At 40.2% G+C, this 20,032-nt stretch overlaps 1 protein-coding gene across 13 annotated transcripts in view; it reads left to right on the top strand.

Annotated features, from left to right (window-relative positions):
• Window positions 1-17,567, top strand: part of CASK (calcium/calmodulin dependent serine protein kinase) — a 350,915-nt gene extending 333,348 nt beyond the window's left edge. For 9 of the 13 annotated variants that reach the window (XM_073667249.1, XM_073667252.1, XM_073667256.1 and 6 more), the window contains 5 exons: window positions 8,174-8,254; window positions 8,353-8,433; window positions 8,697-8,899; window positions 11,748-11,831; window positions 16,167-17,567. In XM_073667249.1, coding sequence (XP_073523350.1) covers window positions 8,174-8,254; window positions 8,353-8,433; window positions 8,697-8,899; window positions 11,748-11,831; window positions 16,167-16,343 — 626 coding nt within the window. In that variant the 3' untranslated portion in view covers window positions 16,344-17,567. The remainder of the gene's footprint in view (window positions 1-8,173; window positions 8,255-8,352; window positions 8,434-8,696; window positions 8,900-11,747; window positions 11,832-16,166) is intronic. The other 4 variants (XM_073667250.1, XM_073667257.1, XM_073667254.1 and 1 more) reach the window with 1 other exon arrangement.
• Window positions 17,568-20,032: the final 2,465 nt, after the last annotated feature.

Consider the following 20,032-nt stretch of genomic DNA (forward strand, 5'->3'; position numbering starts at 1 on the left):
CAGTCTGCAGAGCGGTGACGTCACAGAGAAGAATGGCGCTGGACTCCAGAGAGTAGTTTTGAAAATTGGTGTGCACACAGCCGTAGTGAGGTACAGGTGGAAGGGAGTTGCGGACTCAACGATCACCAGAGTATAGAAATTTCTCTCTGGACACCAGAGAGCAGCAGTAGGTATGAGTATATTAACACATGCACAAACATTTAATAAAAAAAAATATATGGGAGCGCTTCTTTAAGTAGCCCAAGAACCAATGTGAAAATTGCAAGGTAACTAGTTTTGTTTTTAATAAGTTTTGATTTGGGGAAGAAAATTGTCATTTAAAAAATAAACACTGAACCCAAAAACATGATTTGTGATAGGTCATTTTCTTATGATGGCTTCTATTTAAGGTACAGTAGAATATGGTTTGTCAGGGGTTGTCCTTTAGAAGAATTTTCACTATACTTAAAGGGGTTTTCCCACAAACAAAGTTAATTTTTAAACCATAGATCTTGGAATAAAAATAAGTTCCACAATTGGATGAGTTTAAATAAAATGTTCCTGTGCTGAGATAATCTTATAAATGTGCCCCTGCTGTGTACTGTGTAATGGCCGTGTCTTACAGTGCAGGAACACGGTCTGATCATACCACATCTCCTGGGCAGGGGAGGAAGGAAATGAGTATACAGACATTACAGCACGGGATCACATCTGATTATTTCTGCAAGGTAAAGGTAAATTTCCATGGCAGTTTTTAAACCATCAGCTGTGATCTCATGCTGTCCTCCTGTCTGTATACTCATTTCCTTCCTCCCTTGCCCAGGAGATGTGGTATGGTCAGACACGGCCATTACACTGTACACAGCAGGGGCTCATTTATAGGATTATCTCAGCACTGGAATTTTTTTTTTAATACATCCAATTGTAGGACTTATTTTTATTACCATATCGATTTAATATGTGCTTTGTTCGTGGGAAAGCCCCTTTTAATACACATATATTGCATTTTTAAAGTATAGTTCAAATACGATTGTGGTTCTATTATTTTAAATATAAGTTGTGGGGTTTTTTTCTTTTTCTTCCCAGGGGTTGTCCGCTACTAGAACAACCCCCTTCTGGATCTAAATGTTTATCCTGTGAAAATAAAAACACTTATACTCACATCTGGTGTTGGCACTCATATTCCCAGGGCTCACGTGCGGTGTTCATGGCATGTGAGCCCTGCACCCATTCAGCGCTGGTGTCACTGTTCCGCCTTCGGACATATATGTAATGAGGAAGTGGGAGCTGTGGCTGGCCACTCGCTTCCTCTTGATTGTGCATGTCTTTGGACAACCAGACTGAACACATCCGCTGTTTTCATTGCTGTGGCATTCTGAGACATAAAAAAATGTTGCATAGAAGAGGTAAAAGTTCTTTGTTTTTGTATTTTTTTTCCCCCTAAACTGCTTTATTTACAAACCCATAAAATGTTTTTAGTAAAAATATGTACATTTTATCCAAGTGCCCCAAGCTAAAAGGTTTAAGGGAACCTCCAGTCCTGCTTGTTGCCTCCTATTTGGCAAATGTTACTTAAAGTAAAATACTAGATTCATCTGTAGTAAAATACTATTCTTGCTGCTTTTGATGATAAATGTAGCTATGTACTAGACGCCTATAGTGCAGTTTGCACAACCTATTGTTAAACATTTTGCAATGGGTGGTTGGCTAGGAGTAATGCAGTTACTGCTGGAGACAATGGATGCCGAGATATTCTCTATGGCCTTCAAAGCTTTAAAAATATGCCCAAGCAGGTGATGATTCACCCAGAAGTGAAATAGTAAATTTAGGGGCTATCTGAGGGTAAAATACATTTTTTTTAAGACCTGATTGATGAAAACAATAAACAGAGATAGACTACCCTTTCAGTGCACCTACAAATCCAGTGCAGGCTGCTCCAGATTTCTGCACTGGCTCTGGAAGAGATGTCTGCCCTGTTTAAAAATCACAGCAACTCTGCTACCTGTAATTGGCTCTAGTGGCCAAGTGAGTAGAAGACGGTCTTCTGCTTTTTCTCCAGTGACATGCTCTTCTAGTCACCTGACCGCTGCCACCAGTTACAGACTGCAGCGTTGCTGTGATTTCTGACTGGCTCTGAAAAAGTTATCTATTCCAGAGCCTCCAGAGTGGCCTGCACTGCCTCCACAGGGTTGCTGGAAGCGGAGTATGTCTTAGTTTATTATTTTTAATCAGTTCATGACAAAAAAAAAGTTGGACAAATTGGTTAACATTCCGGATTGTGCTAGAACGACAGCCTTTTGTTTGTTCTCATTTAGCAGTTTTAAGTACTGATCAGTGACATAAACCAGTGTGTACTTGGAAGCACTAAGATTTAGAAGCATTAGTTTCAATTGAAAGAGTAACCGTCATTTTAATTTTTATTGCATAAATCAGTAATAGACCTGAAAATAAGGAACTTTGTAAGATCTCTTTTCAGAGAAATCTGCTTCTCTCTGTCATGACTAGTGTTGAGCATTCCGATACTGAAATATCGGGTATCGGCCGATATTCGCGGTATCAGAATTCCGATACTTAATTCCGATACTTTTACAATATCGAATACCGGAATCGGAAGTTCCCATAATGCCTGCGCTCTGCAGTGTCTCTGAAGGATGACAAGCTGGATGGCAGCGCTCAGCTGCGATCCAGCCTGTCATCAGAATGCCATCCCAGCGTGAGAGAATTCTCCTGATCGTTTAAAAGCCGGCGGGCGGTAAAAAGCCGCCAGCTTTTAAACAATCACACAGCCCCATACTGCTTCCCCGCAGCCTCCCACCCCGATCCTCCGCTCCCCTCGCCAGCTCCCATCCCCAGCTCCCATCCCGATCGTAAGTTAGGACCGGGCGGGGAGCGCAGCACCAAGGAGCGGGGAGCGAAGGACCCGGGCGGGGAAGCCGGCAGTGAAAAGACTTCACCGCCGGCTTTCCCGTTCTGTGCTGCGCTTTCCCGCTGGTTATTTCAAATGAACAGCTGAGGTATCAGGTGATGCTGATCAGCTGTTCATTTGAAGTAGCCGCGGTGCCCTCAGAGGGTTCACGTGAGTTCATGCTTGACTGAATTGCATGAACTCACATGAACTTTCCCACGGCCGCACAGGTCAGCCTCACCTCCCAGACGATCAGCCCGTCATGATTGGTGTGTGCGGGGTGTCTGTGCGTGTGTCTGCGAGTGTGTGCGGGGTGTCTGTGCGTGTCTGCGAGTGTGTGCGGGGTGTCTGTGCGATGTCTGCGAGTGTGTGCGATGTCTGCGGGTGTGTGCGATGTCTGTGCGATGTCTGCGAGTGTGTGCGGGTGTGTGCGTGCAGGCAAACATAGGCCGATGTGACACTACTACTCCCATCGGCCTATGTCTGTCCCCCGTCCACTCGTGCCAGCAGGATCAGCTCGATGGGAGCAGTAGTTCCCATCAGCCTGATCCTGTTATTTAAATTGCCCTACTGTTTCCCCAATAAATTTTAAATACATGTCATTGGTGGCCAGTGGTTACCTACAATAAATTAGTTCATACATTACCTGTCCCCGCCGATCGCCACCTAAAATAAAGTAAAAAATAAAAAACTACACCTATACTCACCTAGACACCTAATTCCCCGAAGCCATCGATCTCCTGTAATAAAATATAAAATAATAAACCACAACCTTATCCTTACCCCTCCGTAGTAGTCCACGAGTGTCCCACGATGATCTCCAGTTTAGAGCAGCCACATAGAATGTGACCGCTCTGAACCGCTGCCGCCGCTAGAATGATGGGGCCGTAAAGCAGCCCCGTCATTGCATAAGCGGGTTCGCCGGAGTTCAGGCAGCGCTGCTCCGGTTAGCTCCTTTACGGCCCTGCTGTACCGTGAGAAATTCCCACGGTACAGCAGTGCCGTAAAGGAGGTCTCCGGAGCTGCGCTGCCTGAATGCACTCCGGTGACCTCAGTCAGTGGCTCCCGCTGCCGGGAGCGGACGTGTTCCCGGCAGTGTGAGCTTACAGCAGCCATGCACAGCTGTCACCTTCTCCAGATGTGACAGCTGTGCATGGGAGATCAGCGCTGGAACATGGAAAGGTAACTTTTTTTTTTAGTAAACTAAGAATTAAATAAAATTGTGTGTTTTATTTCAAATAAATTATTTTTTTCTGGGTGTAGTGTGTTTTTTCTTTTTAACACTTTGTAGGTTAGTAATGGGGGTGTCTTATAGACGCCCATCATTACTAACCTGGGCTTCATGGCAGCTGGCGCTGACATGAACCCCAACCCTATTACCCCCTGCCACCGCACCAGGGCAGCGTGAAAGAGCGAGGCTAAGTGCTAGAGTTGGCGCATCCTATGGATGCACCATTTCTGGGGCGGCTGACGACTGGTGTTTCTAGCCTGGGAGGGGGCCAATATTCATGGCACCCTTCCTGGGCTATTAATATCAGCCCCCAGCTGTCTGCCTAGCCTTTGCTAGCTATTAAATAGGGGGTACCCCACGTCATTTTTTGGGGGGGGTCCCCCATTTTAATAGCTAGTAAAGGCTAGGTATTCAGCTGGGGGCTGATATTAGTAGCCTGGGAGGCTCCGTGGGTATTACCCACTTCCCAGGCTTCAAACATCTGCCCCAGCCGTCTGCTTAACCTCCGCTAGAGCCTAAAATTATGGGGGATCCCACGCCAATTTTTTTTTAAATAAATCCTTTATTTTAACACTAAATGACATTTGAGGAGTTAATAAAGATGCAGTCCCTAAATTATTATTTTTTAAGTAATTTTTCCCAAAAATTTTGACGTGGGCTTTGCCATATTTTTGTATGCCAGCCAGGTACAGCATCCAGCTTCTATGAACGCGCCATTTTCCGGGGTGGCTGCGGACTGCAATTTGCACCGGGGGGGGGGGAGGGGGGCAGAAAGCTTGGGCCTCCCTGCGCTGCAGATTCCATCCCCCAGCTGCCTAGTTGTACCTGGCTGGACACACAAATAGGGAGAAGCCCCACGTATTTTTTTTTTTAATTATTTCATGAAATTCATGAAATAATAAAGAAAAAAAGGGCTTCCCTATATTGTTGTGTCCGGCCAGGTACAAATAGGCAGCTGGTGGTTGGGCGCAGCCCGTTCCTGCCTGCTGTACCTGGCTGGACACAAATATAGTGCGAAGCCCCACGTCAATTTTTTTTTCATTATTTCAGGAAATTCATGAAATAATTTTAAAAAAAAAATATGTGGGGCTTCGCCCTATTTTTGTGTCCAGCCAGGTACAACTAGGCAGCTGGGGTCTGGAATCCGCAGCGTAGGGAGGCCCAAGCTTTCTGGGCCCCACCCGCTGCTAATTGCAGTCCGCAGCCACCCCGGAAAATGGCGCGTTCATAGAAGCGCCATCTTCTGGCGCTGTACCCAACTCATCCAGGGCCCTGGTGCGGTGGCTCACTGGGTAATAAAGGGGTTAAGGCCAGCGTGGCATTATCAGCTGGCCCTAAGCCCGAAATTCATGGGGTCACGCCAATATTAGACATGACCACCATGAATTTCTAGTAAAGTATTTAAAAAAAACACAACACCCAGAAAAAAGTCCTTTAATTGAAATAAACACACACTTCTTTATTGTTCTAAATTAAACTATACTTACCATCACGCCCATTCCAGCTGAAGCCAACGATCTCCTGCAATAAAAGAAAAATAATAAAGCAACCTCATCCTTACCTTTCCATGGTTCCCACGACCGCTTCAGCTCTGCTATATCGAGATGACAGGCTGGACCGCTGCAGAACGCTGCCATCCAGCCTGTCATCCCGCAGACACTGAGAAGCGCAGACTTGCTTGCGCTCCTCAGTGTCTCTCTGTGACGGCATCCAGATGAGCCGAGGTCATGTCCAATGAACTCGGCTCACCTCATGCACGTCACTGACAGCGTGGGAAAATTCTCCTGCACTCAGCGCTTCAGCGTGAGAATTTTCCCACGCTGTCAGTGACGTGCATGAGGTGAGCTGAGTTCATTGGACATGACCTCACCTCATTCACGTCACTGACAGCATGGGAAAATTCTCACGCTGAAGCGCTGAGTGCAGGAGAATTTTCCCACGCTGTCAGTGACGTGCATGAGGTGAGCCGAGTTCATTGGACATGAACTCGGCTCATCTGGATGCCGTCACAGAGAGACACTGAGGAGCGCAAGCATGCCTGCGCTTCTCAGTGTCTGCGGGATGACAGGCTGGATGGCAGCGTTCTGCTGCGGTCCAGCCTGTCATCTCGATGTAGCAGAACTGAAGCTGTCCTGGGAACCATGGAAAGGTAAGGATGAGGTTGCTTTATTATTTTTCTTTTATTGCAGGAGATCGTTGGCTTCAGCTGGAATGGGCGTGATGGTAAGTAGAGTTTAATTTAGAACAATAAAGAATTGTGTGTTTATTTCAATTAAAGGACTTTATTCTGGGTGTTTGTGGGGTTTTTTTTAACTTTGACTATGGGGTTAGTAATGGGGGTGTCTTATAGACGCCTCTCCATTACTAATCTGGGCTTGATGTCAGCTGGCATTATAAGCTGACATCAACCCCAACCCTATTACCCCACTGCCAACGCTACAGGGCAGTGGGAAAAGCGAGGCTAAGTGCCAGAATTGGCGCATCCTATGGATGCGCCATTTCTGGGGCGGCTGACGGCTGGTGTTTCTAGCCTGGGAGGGGGCCAATATTCATGGAACCCTTCCTGGGCTATTAATATCAGCCCCCAGCTGTCTGCCTAGCCTTTGCTAGCTATTAAATTAGGGGGGACCCCCACGTCATTTTTTTGAGGGGGTCCCCCATTTTAATAGCTAGTAAAGGCTAGGTATTCAGCTGGGGGCTCATATTAGTAGCCTGGGAAGCTCCGTGGGTATTACCCCCTTCCCAGGCTTCAAACATCTGCCCCAGCCGTCTGCTTAACCTCCGCTAGAGCCTAAAATTAAGGGGAACCCCACGCCAATTTTTTTTAAAATAAATCCTTTATTTTAACATTAAATGACAAGTACAGTAATCAACACTGTCACTGTACTTCATATATATGTGACTGACATGTTTCTATCTATCTAATCTATGTATGATTCTCTATTCCTTCTATTCTAAATTGTCGGGTACAGATGCTGAATTGCCGGCCGGCTTTTTTAAAGAGACGGTGCATGAAAACACTATTATATTTTTAAATAAATCCTTTACACTAAATGACAAGTACAGTAACCAACACTGTCGCTGTACTTATTATATATGTGACTGACCTGTTTCTATCTATCTATCTAATCTATGTGTGATACTCTATTCTTTCTGTTGTAAATTGTCGGGTACCGGTGTATGCCGCTGATGAATTGCCGGCTTTTCGCGTAATACATTCTACATTATTCTTAGTTGTTTTACTTCATGTAGAATTAACCTACAAGGAAAGAAAGGGTTTATTTTCATTCCGATATTTGTGTCCCATTGACTTGCATTGGTTTCCGGTATTGGAATCGGCGATATCCGATACTTTTTGGGTATCGGTCCGATCCAATCCGATACGATATTTCCTGATATCGGAAGGTATCGCTCAACACTAGTCATGACTGATCATTCATTTTCAAAATTGTCTGGTAAAATCTGTATTCAGTGAAGACACATTGTTACATTACGGAGATGGGAGATGACAGTTGGTTCTCATAATACTATGTAGAGGGGAGGTGGGAGGAGTTAGAAGCAGAGCACCTTGGCTCCGCCTCTTTTCCACTTCCATCTGTATAGAGTCTTACCAATAGCAACTGCCATCTCCAATAATGTAAAAATCTGTCCTCGCTGAATACAGATTTTACCTTGGAATGTAGAAGTTTGAGAATGAATGATCAGTCTTGGAGACCTTGAAATCTTGCAAATTTTTCTGCTAAGATATATTACAATGTTTCTTATTTTCACTTATACAATTGAGTTTATAAAATAATTAAACAACGGTTACCCTTTAAGTCTCCTGTTGGATTTCTTAGTTTTCTTTTATAGTACATTGACTAAGAGAAAGCTACATGCGAGACATACTGTAGTTTCCACGCAGGCAGACGGTATAAATCAATTTAAACACCCATTTAGAGCATTTGAGGATTGGAGAAGTACTACATTGGTTCCTTTTTTAGTTATATGGAATAAGAATAATAAAACTGCTGATGACAAGTGATTAATCCATGGCTTGCTTTTATTTTTACCCATAGTCTTTGACCAACTAGATCTGGTTACTTACGAAGAGGTGGTAAAACTACCAGCTTTCAAAAGGAAAACACTAGTCCTCCTAGGTAACTTATTCTACTGTGTGTATATTTTATTGAACATGCGCTGTAATCTAGATCTATAACAAAAAAAATACATTTTTTTTTTTTTTTTTTTTAAACAGGTGCCCATGGTGTTGGCAGACGACATATAAAGAACACATTAATTACTAAACATCCTGACAGATTTGCTTACCCTATCCCACGTAAGTTCATACATTCGGTCAGTATATGCTTCTTTTCACTACTGTATTGAAGGCTTATTTCAATATATTTTGCATAGTGATCTTATTGCAAGTTGTGCTGCTGGATTATGCTGGGCAGGGTTTAGTCTGGTTTGTTGCTTATGCTGGTATGTTTTATATAGTTTTCTACATGGTTTATGCTGACACCTTATAAGGAAGGTCTTAAGGAATTAGAGAGAGCACAGAAAAGTGTTCCTGATGCTATTTTGTGCTCAATATTTTAGACACAACAAGACCTCCAAAGAAAGATGAAGAAAATGGAAAAAATTACTTCTTTGTATCCCATGACCAAATGATGCAAGATATTTCCAACAATGAATATCTGGAATACGGCAGCCATGAGGATGCTATGTATGGGACAAAACTGGAAACAATACGAAAGATCCATGAACAGGGACTTATTGCAATACTTGATGTTGAACCTCAGGTGACTACCCAAAATCCATGACAAAAAATACACTTGTGCCAAGTCAGATAAAAAAAAAAAAATGTACCAAAGTTTTTACTACTTTGATCTTTTCATCAGCTTTTCAAATTGAGAAACTTTTAGGCAAGTTGAATTTGTGAATTAAAGGGGTTGTTCAGTAGTGAACACTGCATGCTCATGCTCACAGACAAAGAAGAAATGAATGGGCAAAATACAGATGCCAGCCCAAGCACTGCGGTCCATGGGAATCTGCACAGGGGCCGGATAAAAGGTCATCGAGGGCCGTAAACAGCCCGGGGGCCTGAGGTTCCCCACCCCTGCCTTACAGGGTATTTGAAAAGTTTTGTTAACCAGATAAACCCCTTTTAATGCTTCAGGATAACTCTGAACAAATTCCATGACTTAAATAGGTCATATTTTTGTTTGTTCATCTAAGATTCTTGTAATAGTAGACTCTGGCACTGCTGCTTGTGTCATATTGTTACGTTTTTGTGTTTTGTATTTTTTTAGGAGTATTTAGGTTGGACTTTAAGGCTGTGTGCCCACTATGCATTTTTTAAGCGTTTCCGCAGCGGCAATTCCGCTGCAGAAACACTTAAAAAACGCTTGGTAGAAGGTCTGCAATGTTCCCCAATGATAATCCGCATGTGCTGTGCACATGCTGCGGAAATTTTCACTGCGGATTATCATTGCGGAAAAATCCGCAGCGCTACCAATTATTTTGCATAAGCGTGGCTTTTTTGCCACCATTGACTTGCATTGAATCGCTTAATATCCACATGACTACATGTGCACATGCGGATGTTAAGCGATTCAATGTGCGCGTGGTACCCGTGTCTGGAGGAGAAGAAGAGACTCTCCCCCAGACCCTAGTACCATGGTACCTGTAATTTAAATTTAAAAAATCTAAAGTAAATAAAAACCCATTATACTCACCTTCTGATGGCCCGCAGTCTTCTATCCGGTGCGTCTTGGCTCCCGATGGTGTAAAAGGACCTTCCATGACGTCATTCAGTCATGTGACAGGTCATGCGACCGCTGACGTTGGTGGTCGCGTGACCTGTCACATGACTAAATGACTTCATGCAAGGTCCTTTTACACCACCGGGGAGACCGGGGGCCATCGGAAGGTGAGTATAATGTTGTTGTTTTTTTGGGGGTTTTTTCTACCATTTTTATTCTTTTTTTTTAACTAACTTGATTACACTATATAAAATCCTTGCCGGTTGCATGGATTTATATAGTGTGACCAAGTTGTCAAGCACTTTTCCAAGTGATGCTAAAATCGCTTGGAAAGCGCTTGACAACCCGCATGCAGAAATGCAAGTGAAGAACGCTTCACATCCCCATGTCGCTGGCAGGAAAACGCATGTGCAATCCGCATGTACAATCCACATGCTTTTTTTCTGCCAGGGAGATGCAGAAACGCTCAGGAAGAATCCGGAGCATTTCTGCATCGTGGGCACATAGCCTAATGGTCAGTATAGTGTGAGCAAAATAAACTCTCCTCTATGCCTTTCAAACTCCAAATTAATAAGGTTTGACGAGCACTCGAGAAATCAATACAGCACAGCTTATTACGGTGTACCCAAGATTTCCGGTTTATTACTACATATAGACGCTTTAAATAGTGCCACAGACAAAGGAAAAAACTGAGCCAATAGGAGCTTTAGAGCAGTGAATAGAAATGTGAAAGTTCCCTGCCCATCAGTGTTACTTGATCACCATTACACAGAAGTTACAAGACAAAATGGATTCTGTTCTCTCACAATAGTTTCACAAACTTTGCATAAATTACTAGTATCAAAAATAAGAAACTATTCAGAGAATTCTGCTTCTTTCTCCACTTATGAGCCACCACTTCCCCCTGTCCTGCACTCTGAAAGAAAGAAAAAAATTGTCTTTGTCAAAGTAAGATTGATTGTCAACACAATGGGGTGTCAAGTTCCACAGCCTAAGTTCACAGCCCCACTATCAGTATTCCATCAGTATTTTTTCTCAGGAGTGGGAGCCAAAACCAGGTGAGGAACAATCAGAGAAAAGGTATAATAGAAACAAGTCACCAATTTTACATTTATCACCCCACTCCTGGTTTTGGCTCCCACTCCTGAGAAAAAATACTGACCGAATACGGATAGTGGGGCCGGGGCCTTAGTTACTTTATTGGTAGGGGAGTAAGGAGCAGAGCAAGAAAATGGGCAGATTGTGCTGCAATTGATGGGTGATTTTAGCTTATTGCACAACTGGATTCACAGCCACACAGCTTAGTAATGCTCTATCATCTACACCATATTATTTCTGCTACTTTTGAATTTGTGTACTAAACAGAGAAACATTAATTAATCTCTGTGGAAAGTAGACCTCATAGCAGGTAGTTCCCACTCACCCCCCCCCCACCCCTGTCCCCCACTCTAACTCAGAGAAAACTGAAAATTAGACATGGAGTCTGCTGAAGAAAAAGTAATGCAAAAATGTAGGATATGAGCCTCTTGTGTACACACACGAAAGCTTATACAGAAAAGATTCCTGAAATGACAGGTACACTTTAACATTTATATACCACTGTTTCCTCTAAGTAGAATTCCTTTGAAAAAAATCTTTTGTATACAAGAAAAAACTGCGATATAGCCGATAGTTATGAACTTCTTCTGATCTATGTCTATAATATACTTAGAATTTCCCGATGGAAGAATTTGGTTATGGATATTGGCACTCATTTGGAGGGTTTATTTTGCTAGTGTTAAATTTCCGGAATGTTTCCATTCCTTGGGACACGATCTTAATATTGCAGTGATAAGACCGATTAAGTTTTGTTCTGTAAATATTAATGTCATCTTCATATTTTTAGGCTCTGAAAGTCCTGAGAACTGCAGAATTTGCTCCATTTGTGGTCTTCATTGCTGCACCTACTATTACTCCAAGTATCAATGAGGTAAGCGGAGTTCATTGGGATGTGAGGTGCAGTCCTCCTGTTCTGACTAGTTTGGGTTGATTTAATGTAAAACATCCAGGTAGACTTTGACAAGCGAAGAATCGTAGATTCACTTTACTTTTTATCTTGAAACAGACTGACAAGATACTGTATGTTTAGTTCATTTTCCGATTTTGCAGTAGACTCAACATATGTACTGGGATTATATTTGGCTTCTATGTGGAAAGTTTTTATGGACTATAAATGACCCAGATATTTGCAAAGAGTGTCCTTTTTACACTGTATGGGATGCAGTTGCATACATGTTCACTACTACATTGGGATTTTTTTTTAACAGGAGATAAGCCCACCCTGTTTTTCAGTCCAGTCTGCATGCTCCTGTATAAAACCCACAGAGAAAAATGTTTAATCTGTTTATTTTTTTTTATTATTTTTTTTCTTCTTCCTCTATTTTGCTGGGGACCTGACATAAAGTCAGGGCATATTAATGTGTGGCCTCCTGAAGACTAGGTAATGACGAGGGGCTTCAGATGAAGTCCGTTATTACAGCCAGTGACAGGCTGGTGGGACATGGCAGAGATCCTGGGAAATAGACAGAAGATTTTGTTATGTATTCCTCCATTCTGGTTGTAATAGGAGGAAAGAAAATTAGGGAAGGATAAGCTGAGATTTCATTCTTTTGTCTTAGTGTTCCTTTAACCCCTTCCTGTCAGCATTACCCATATTGATTTCTCCCTCATGCTTTCTAAACTTGGAATACTATATGTCCTCTCTATGATGAGGTGGTATAGTGTGGCATGCAGCCAATATGCGATCCAACTACGTATATTTCATATAGCAACAAAAAGTGATTAATACTGCTCTCAAAAAAACGAGAACTTAGTGAAGCAGTGGGATTCAAATGCAGAAGCTTAATGTGGATGTTGCAAGAATTTCGGTCACATGAGATGGGAGAGGTGCTGAATGGATGTGATCATTGTCTCTTAAATGTTTTATTTGCAGAAGGAAATTACACCACTATTATAAGTGCTTGATATATTGGAGAATGGCTGCAGACAGTGGGAATAAGTAAAAGAAAAGCCCAAAATTAAAATATAGCAAGGTCCTCCTCTACTCCCCCTCCCGCCCTATAGAAATAATCCAAATAAAGTTACGCTTCACCCAGTCCATTTGTATCACCATAACAAACCTGTGCAACATAAATCTGGGTTTTGGAAACGGATTCCTTTTATATTAGTTGAAGAGCTACAAAAACGTATGTCACTAGAGGAATAGTTGCCAAACATATCATTTTTAAGCTACTAGGTTTTCTTTAACAAATTTATCACAAAAAAGTAGTATCTTAAAACCATGGCCTCCTAAGAAACAGTAATTATTGACCTCTTCTTTTTGCTCACATTGTTCTGTTTTCTGTTTTACAATTATCCAATTTATTTTTTTTTGTTTTGTCATAAACTTGTTTCTTCCTTTCAATTACACACTTGCAAATTTTGCTAAGCTTCCAAGATGGTGCAGAAAATTACCTGTAAGTACTGGAAAGGACTTGAAACTGCAAAACCCCACAATGCTAGCTGTGTAGATTTTGGTAGATGCTTCTATACCATGCCTATTGCTTTTAAATTGTTGCTCGATTAGAATACCCAAGCTGTATCCAATATACACCATTCACCCAGCGGAAGAAAATATAGTTGACTTTTATTGTACTACATCAATGAAATATATTACATTTAGTACGTAATATAATGAGGTTACTCCACAGGGGGTCCGCCTTTCCTTATACGTTTCAGTTATTGGGTGACTTGGCACACTTGCTGGGCTGAGATTGACGTTTATACTTATTGGAAGAGTGGAATGACCAGAAAGAGGGGGGAAAAAGCCCAAATATACCAGTATGTAATGAAAGAGGACTTGTCATTAGCTTTTACATTTGTTTTCCTTTTTTTCCTTTTGTGCAAGAAATTGCTTCCATTATATGTATCAGAACACTGAGATGGCTATGTTTGTCCCCTTTAAGTATTATGTTGCTGTGCATCCCTTTTCCCAATTAACAAGACCGTGAATAATTGATAACCAGAAAATTTTAAAGCAGATCTGTTGTCAGATTTCAGAATGCAGACTACATAGATTAATAAATGGATCGGATGTTACTGATGTGCATACTTTTGGATGTTACAATGTTTAAACTTCAGATCAAAATGAACATTTTATGAGTTCACCTAAATTTTAATTTGAGGTTTATGCAGCCATTCTGATGTGGATTTTCAAGCTCATCAGGTTCAAAAGATTTATTTAATTTATGCAATTGTGGAATTTAGATGTTTTCCCTGCTACTAGGCAATTCATTGAAGTTCCTAGGGCATATCAGACATGTCAAATGATAATTGGAATAGGAGCGTCCAGGAATATCAGCTAATCCACGAGCCATAGACAGCACTAATTCCGGGCAGCACCAAGTGCTAAAGTGCACGAAGTGTAAAAATCTCCTATGCGCTGATGCATCACTCACTAACGCGTTCCAGAATTCCTCTTAAAGAATTCCTCACACAATACCTGTACATCAGGAGTTTCATTAAACATGTCTCCATGGCTGAGCCATGAACCTAAAATCGCCATGTACAATGCTCAGCGTGGGTGATGCATAACCTACCGCCACTGGACCATGAAGCAATGGAAGTGTTTTTTCTGTCCATCAGTCTGATGGACAAGTGAGGAATGCTACCTGCTGGATTACATAGTGTTCACTGCCTGGCTGCAGGTATCGGCTGTCAGGTTCTCTTTAATTCTATAACGTGCAAACACATTTTAGACTGTTGTATGCTTCTGGATTTGTAGAAACCGTTTAGAGTAGGCCCTTGACCTAAAGACCTTTTGGGAAGATATTCATGCTGATTACTAGCCAGACCACCTTCGTATTTGTTCTGTGTCCATCCAGCCAAAACGCAAAGATTTTGTGCAAACCCTTCACAGTTGAGTAAATGCTATAATAGCCATGGAGGGGGGACCAGCCCCACATGAACACCCACAGCTTTGTAATAGGAATTTCAGGAAATAGTCCAGTATTCACACAATTTTAGCTGTGTGTCTTTATTTACCATTCCAAAAGTGTAAGCTGTTCATTAAAGCGAAATAACTTAGTGGGCACAAACGCAGTCTGGACCTAGCCTGTCAGGCAAATATGTTCAGTACTTATGCACCAGACAGTGGTCACAATCAGGTTGGAGGCCAAGGCAACCTTAGAGACCTATTATAGTCAAACGTGTACTACATGTTTCTTTGCTGTACCCCACTGTATTGGAAAGTGTAGTCTTTTGGCCTCTGTCTGGTGAATAGTTGACATTACAGTATACTTTGGTAAAATCTCCCGTCGTGTACTGTGGGCTAGGTGCACAGACGTAGTGTCTACCTGGCCTTTCATGCAACTGAAAATGACATTATGACAGCAAATTTCTGGAGACTGAACGCTGATGAAGGAAAAATACTTAGCCCCGCTCCTATTCATTACTTTTTTTTTTTCCAATCAATTAATTTTTTTCCTTGTGATATACCTGGCCAGTTTTTGCAACAAATTCATTAAATGGTGCACACGATTCAGGAATTTTGTGGAAAGTAAAAAATGGTCATTATTCTTTTTCTTTGAATAGTCTTGTGATTTGTTTGTTTCATGAAATAATGCAAAATTTGCTCCAAAATATCTGGCGCACATAAAATCACTCCAGGGGTGGACTGGACTACATTTGTAACAAAGTTTGTTGCAAATGATGAATCAAGCGAAAACATGGAAACCCCAAGCTCCGCCCACAATGGCGGTCATAAATAAAGAAAACAGGCGAACAGTGAAGAGGAGCCAGCCCCCAAAGGAGTTAGTCATCACACGCTTACTTTACTAAAAAATAATTTTCTTAACGATTACATCCAAATATGGTTTTACTTGAACTTAAGAATGGTGCGGTATATTTTTCATGGTTATTTTGTTTGCTTTTGCAGCGATTCTTACATGTACAAGTATTTAGTATTTGATTCCTGGTGGCTAGAACAGTGTGCTAACAGTTTGCTAGGAATGCTGCCATGTTGTGTGTAAACGTTACCTTTATGTGAAACCCAATTGTTTGTGTGACGCTGGTACTGTGACTTTGTAGCTCCTATCTAGTCTCAGCTTGTGCTTGTTCATGATCTTGTCTGTAGCAGATAATTGCGCTTTGTACATTATCGGGGCAGGCGAAGAACTATTCTGGCAATCTCGGAATCACTTGATGTTCATATTTAATGATTGTGTTCAGAAGGCATAGAACAGGTGTACATTGTATGTAACAGCATTTTTTTTTTCAATCTTTTCAGGATGAATCCCTTCAGCGACTGCAAAAGGAGTCCGAAATTCTGCAGAGAACATATGCACACTACTTCGATCTAACAATTATCAACAATGAGATTGATGAAACTATTAGACATCTGGAGGAAGCCATTGAGCTTGTGTGCACGGCACCACAATGGGTTCCTGTATCCTGGGTCTATTAGACCATTTTCAAGGGAACTGTTGGTGTTTTAATACTTCAAAATCACCTTGTGCAGTACTTGGAGAATCCTCTCTGTTGGCGTTCTGTCAACCGGTCTTGGCCCCTAGAGACTACCTAAATGTAGTGTGATCTAAATTTATAATTATTGTCATGTCCTAATAGGTGGGAAGGAAAACAAAGCAAACTTTCAGTGCTACTTTAAAGAGACAGTATCTGTTTTTTAACCTTTGCTTTCTCCTAGATTGTATTAAAATATACCTTTTTAAAATGTATGCATTATTCAGTCCTTTTGAATGTTATATTTTTGGAAACCATAGCTTTTTGTTTTAAAGGCCTCTGAAAACTGCACAAGTGATATGCTGCTTTCTATAATCTATTTTAATAATGGGGGAATTTGGTTACCTTTTAGCAAGGGTGGAACACTACATTCTTTAGTCTTGTCATTCATTCAATAGCAAAGGCACTATTTAATTTATTTACACAAATAGCCTTCATCTATTGGAAGAGGAAACACCACCTATTTAATGGCCTTTTTCATTTAAAATATTTCCTTAAAGTATTTACTGCATAATATAGTTTTATTTGATACTGTCTCTTTGAAAAAAAAAACACTATAAACAATATAGAAATTTGAAAGTGGGTCTTAATGCATGTGGACAGTCGCAAGCGTTTATACTGTTGGTGTATCTGTGTTGAACAAATCTGTAACTTACAGAAACATACATTCCGTTCATGGGAATTCGTACCCTAGGGAATTACTTACAATTATTATAACCAAGTTGTAAACCTATGCACATCCCTTGCATTTTGGGCAACTTTATAAAAAAAACAAACATGATTTTTATTATTAATCATGTAGTGTAATGTGTTTGAAATTGTCTCAATTTAATTTGTTGTAAACAGGGGAAGGTAACAACTGACTTTTCTATTTCTGTTTTTTGTTTTTATTTTCCTTTTTTTGCCATTTCCAATCTATGTTGTCAAGAAGAGTATTAGTGTTTTAATTGACAAGACAAGAAAATGCTTTGTTTTTATGCATTGTAAGTGTTCAAAATGCACAAAATATGATTTATGTAACAGATGGTTTTGGGGACCGATATCAAACCAATAATTCCATATTATCTAAAAAGAAAATTATGCCCTGTAAATTTATTAGCAGAGTGGAATCAAAGATTAGCTTGACCAATATTTTTATTTTTAAATATATTTCCTTTTATGTGTTCAATTATATGCTTTCGGGTCATTCATTTATTGTAGCTGAGAAATCAATTTTATAATTCTTGTGGCACAGTGGATGATTGTGCAGATAATGTCTTACTGGTTGCACAACACATGTGCTCTTTGGGAAGTTGATGATGGGTTAAGTTTTGCCCGATCTCGGTGGTACTTGTTTCCTTTGGCACAGTTTTAATTCCTAAAGCACAAAATGTACAGTACATTAAAGTCACTAGAAGAGTTACATGACCTTTGAAGTCACATTCTATTCATATGACACCTAATTTAAGTAATCGTTACATTCGTAAATAAGGCCTCACTATAGAGTCAATTGGTGTCTTCTGAATTTGCAAAAGATCAGTTTTACGCTTTATAATATTTCATTCATTTTTTTAGTCTTTTTTTTTCCTAAAGTACCCTTTTTATTTTCTGAAAGGGAAAAAACATCCTTGCGTTCCTTTTGTAGATACAGCAATCTTTCTGTAAATTAGAACCTTGACATTACCTCTTATTTGAGCATGTTGGTGGCAAAGGAGAATAGCACTCCATTTTGAAATTTGTAAAACTGTAAATCAAATGTGTACTGTCTTTATCCAACACGTTTTGTTAAATCCAATAATATGGAATATCTTGCGTTTTTGATTTCTTCATTTGTAGTCTTGTACATCTGAGTTCAATGTAAAAGTCCATAAGAATTTTTATGCTCCAGGTTGACTGATTAGGCTAAATAGTTAAAATAAAAAAAAAAAAAAAAGGAAAGACAAATTAATCACGAGTATAAATAAAATCAGATTTATTTTGTCCTGTGCTATTCTTATTTCTGACTCCTCTTTCCATTTTACAGCTAATGTACTGTATATATTGATCTTTATTATCTTCCATTTAACTACAAATTAAAGCAAGAGACTGCCTCATTAAGAATGACAATTTTTAATTCTTTAATTTTCTTTATAATCCAGAATCTGGGAAAATTGTGTTCAGTGCAAAGCCACTTCTAGTGTAAAAGCCTACTTCTAAATAGATATATTTTACAAACACTAAACAGTTAAATATATTCCGGACGTGATTTTTAATCTTTAGGTGACTTATTGAATTTCTGTACATTCACAATGAATTTGTGAATTGTCTTTTTACATAAAAATTTGGAGCATAATTTATTTTTCATATCAGTTATAGTTTCTAAGAGAACAGCCTCTCATCCTGTTAAAAAAAAAAAAAAAAATAGGATGGGAAAATTACTGGTGCTAGAGAAACCGAAATGGTACTTGTTGCAAAGTAGGTTTCTTACTTAAAAAGACAATGTCATTTGCTTTCCTAGGCTTCCTAATCTCAATTTCTGTTTAAATATCTTGCCAAGAACATGTTTTTTTTCAGTGCCTGTTACCATAATATTAGAAAAAATGAAAACCTGTAAATTATGTGCGATTCATCAATCATCTTGTAATTTCATTTAGAATTGCTATCGCATACATCTATTATGGTCAGTGTTGGAGATTTGTTGTCATTGCAGTAATCCATTCCGGGCAAAGGGCTAAATCCGTGTTAATAAATGAGAAATGTAATGAATTTCACTGTTAAAAACACAATGTGCCACAGTCCCCTAGGAGTAAAGTCTTCGGCCGGATGGGATTAATACATTGACAAATACCAGCCACTGTCTTTTGTGAAAAAGTATGTACATTTGAATAGAATATGCTGTGAAGAAAAGAATAAACTGATACCTAGATTTCAACTGTACATTAGCACATAAGTCATAAGAAAGCAGATTCTGTCACTTTGTAAGATCGGTTAATCAGAATTAAAGCCAGGTGAAAGATCTTTACAAAATGTTATCCCTGTGTTAATTTTTTCTGTACTTGTATTTTTGTCCTTTCTTTTGCTGATTAAGAAAAGTTCCAGTTATCACATTATTTTGCATTGGAAGGGTTTTCCATAGAACTGTCGAGTATCTCTTCTGCTTCTCCAGCAAAGTTGCTCTGGTGCGCTTGGCTAGTCTTTGTTTATTTGGAAACCATTGTTGAAACCTTAAAGCAACCTCTGCCAAAGACCGGCGGGGAGCACCAGCGTGGTGGTGTTAGAGCAACAGGAATGCAACTTGTAAGTATTTGGACTTTTTAGGCTTATTTACGATTTTCTCCCTTAGTAAAACATTAGGACAATCTCTAAAAACTTCTTTAAGCACTCAACATTGTAACAACTGTATTTGTTGTTTGCATCAAGGCCAATCAAATCCTTCCTGGCGGTTTTTGGACATTTTTCACACAAAGTTCCACTTTTTTTTTTTTGTAATTCCATATGGCTCTTCAATGCATGAAGTGCTTCAAAAGATATGTCTCCTTAATCTAATGGAACTGGAGAGCAGTTATAGTAGGTAAGTCTATATAGTCGTTAGCTATAAAGTTTATAAAACTTGCATTACCTGTCCCAACCATCTTTGAGTGCTGTGTGCAGAATCTGTAGAGTGTATTTTTGTGG

This window comes from Phyllobates terribilis, unplaced genomic scaffold (genome assembly GCF_046119375.1).
Source record: "Phyllobates terribilis strain yellow unplaced genomic scaffold, ASM4611937v1 Scaffold_2__4_contigs__length_985480577, whole genome shotgun sequence".
Classification (NCBI taxonomy): Eukaryota; Metazoa; Chordata; class Amphibia; order Anura; family Dendrobatidae; genus Phyllobates; species Phyllobates terribilis.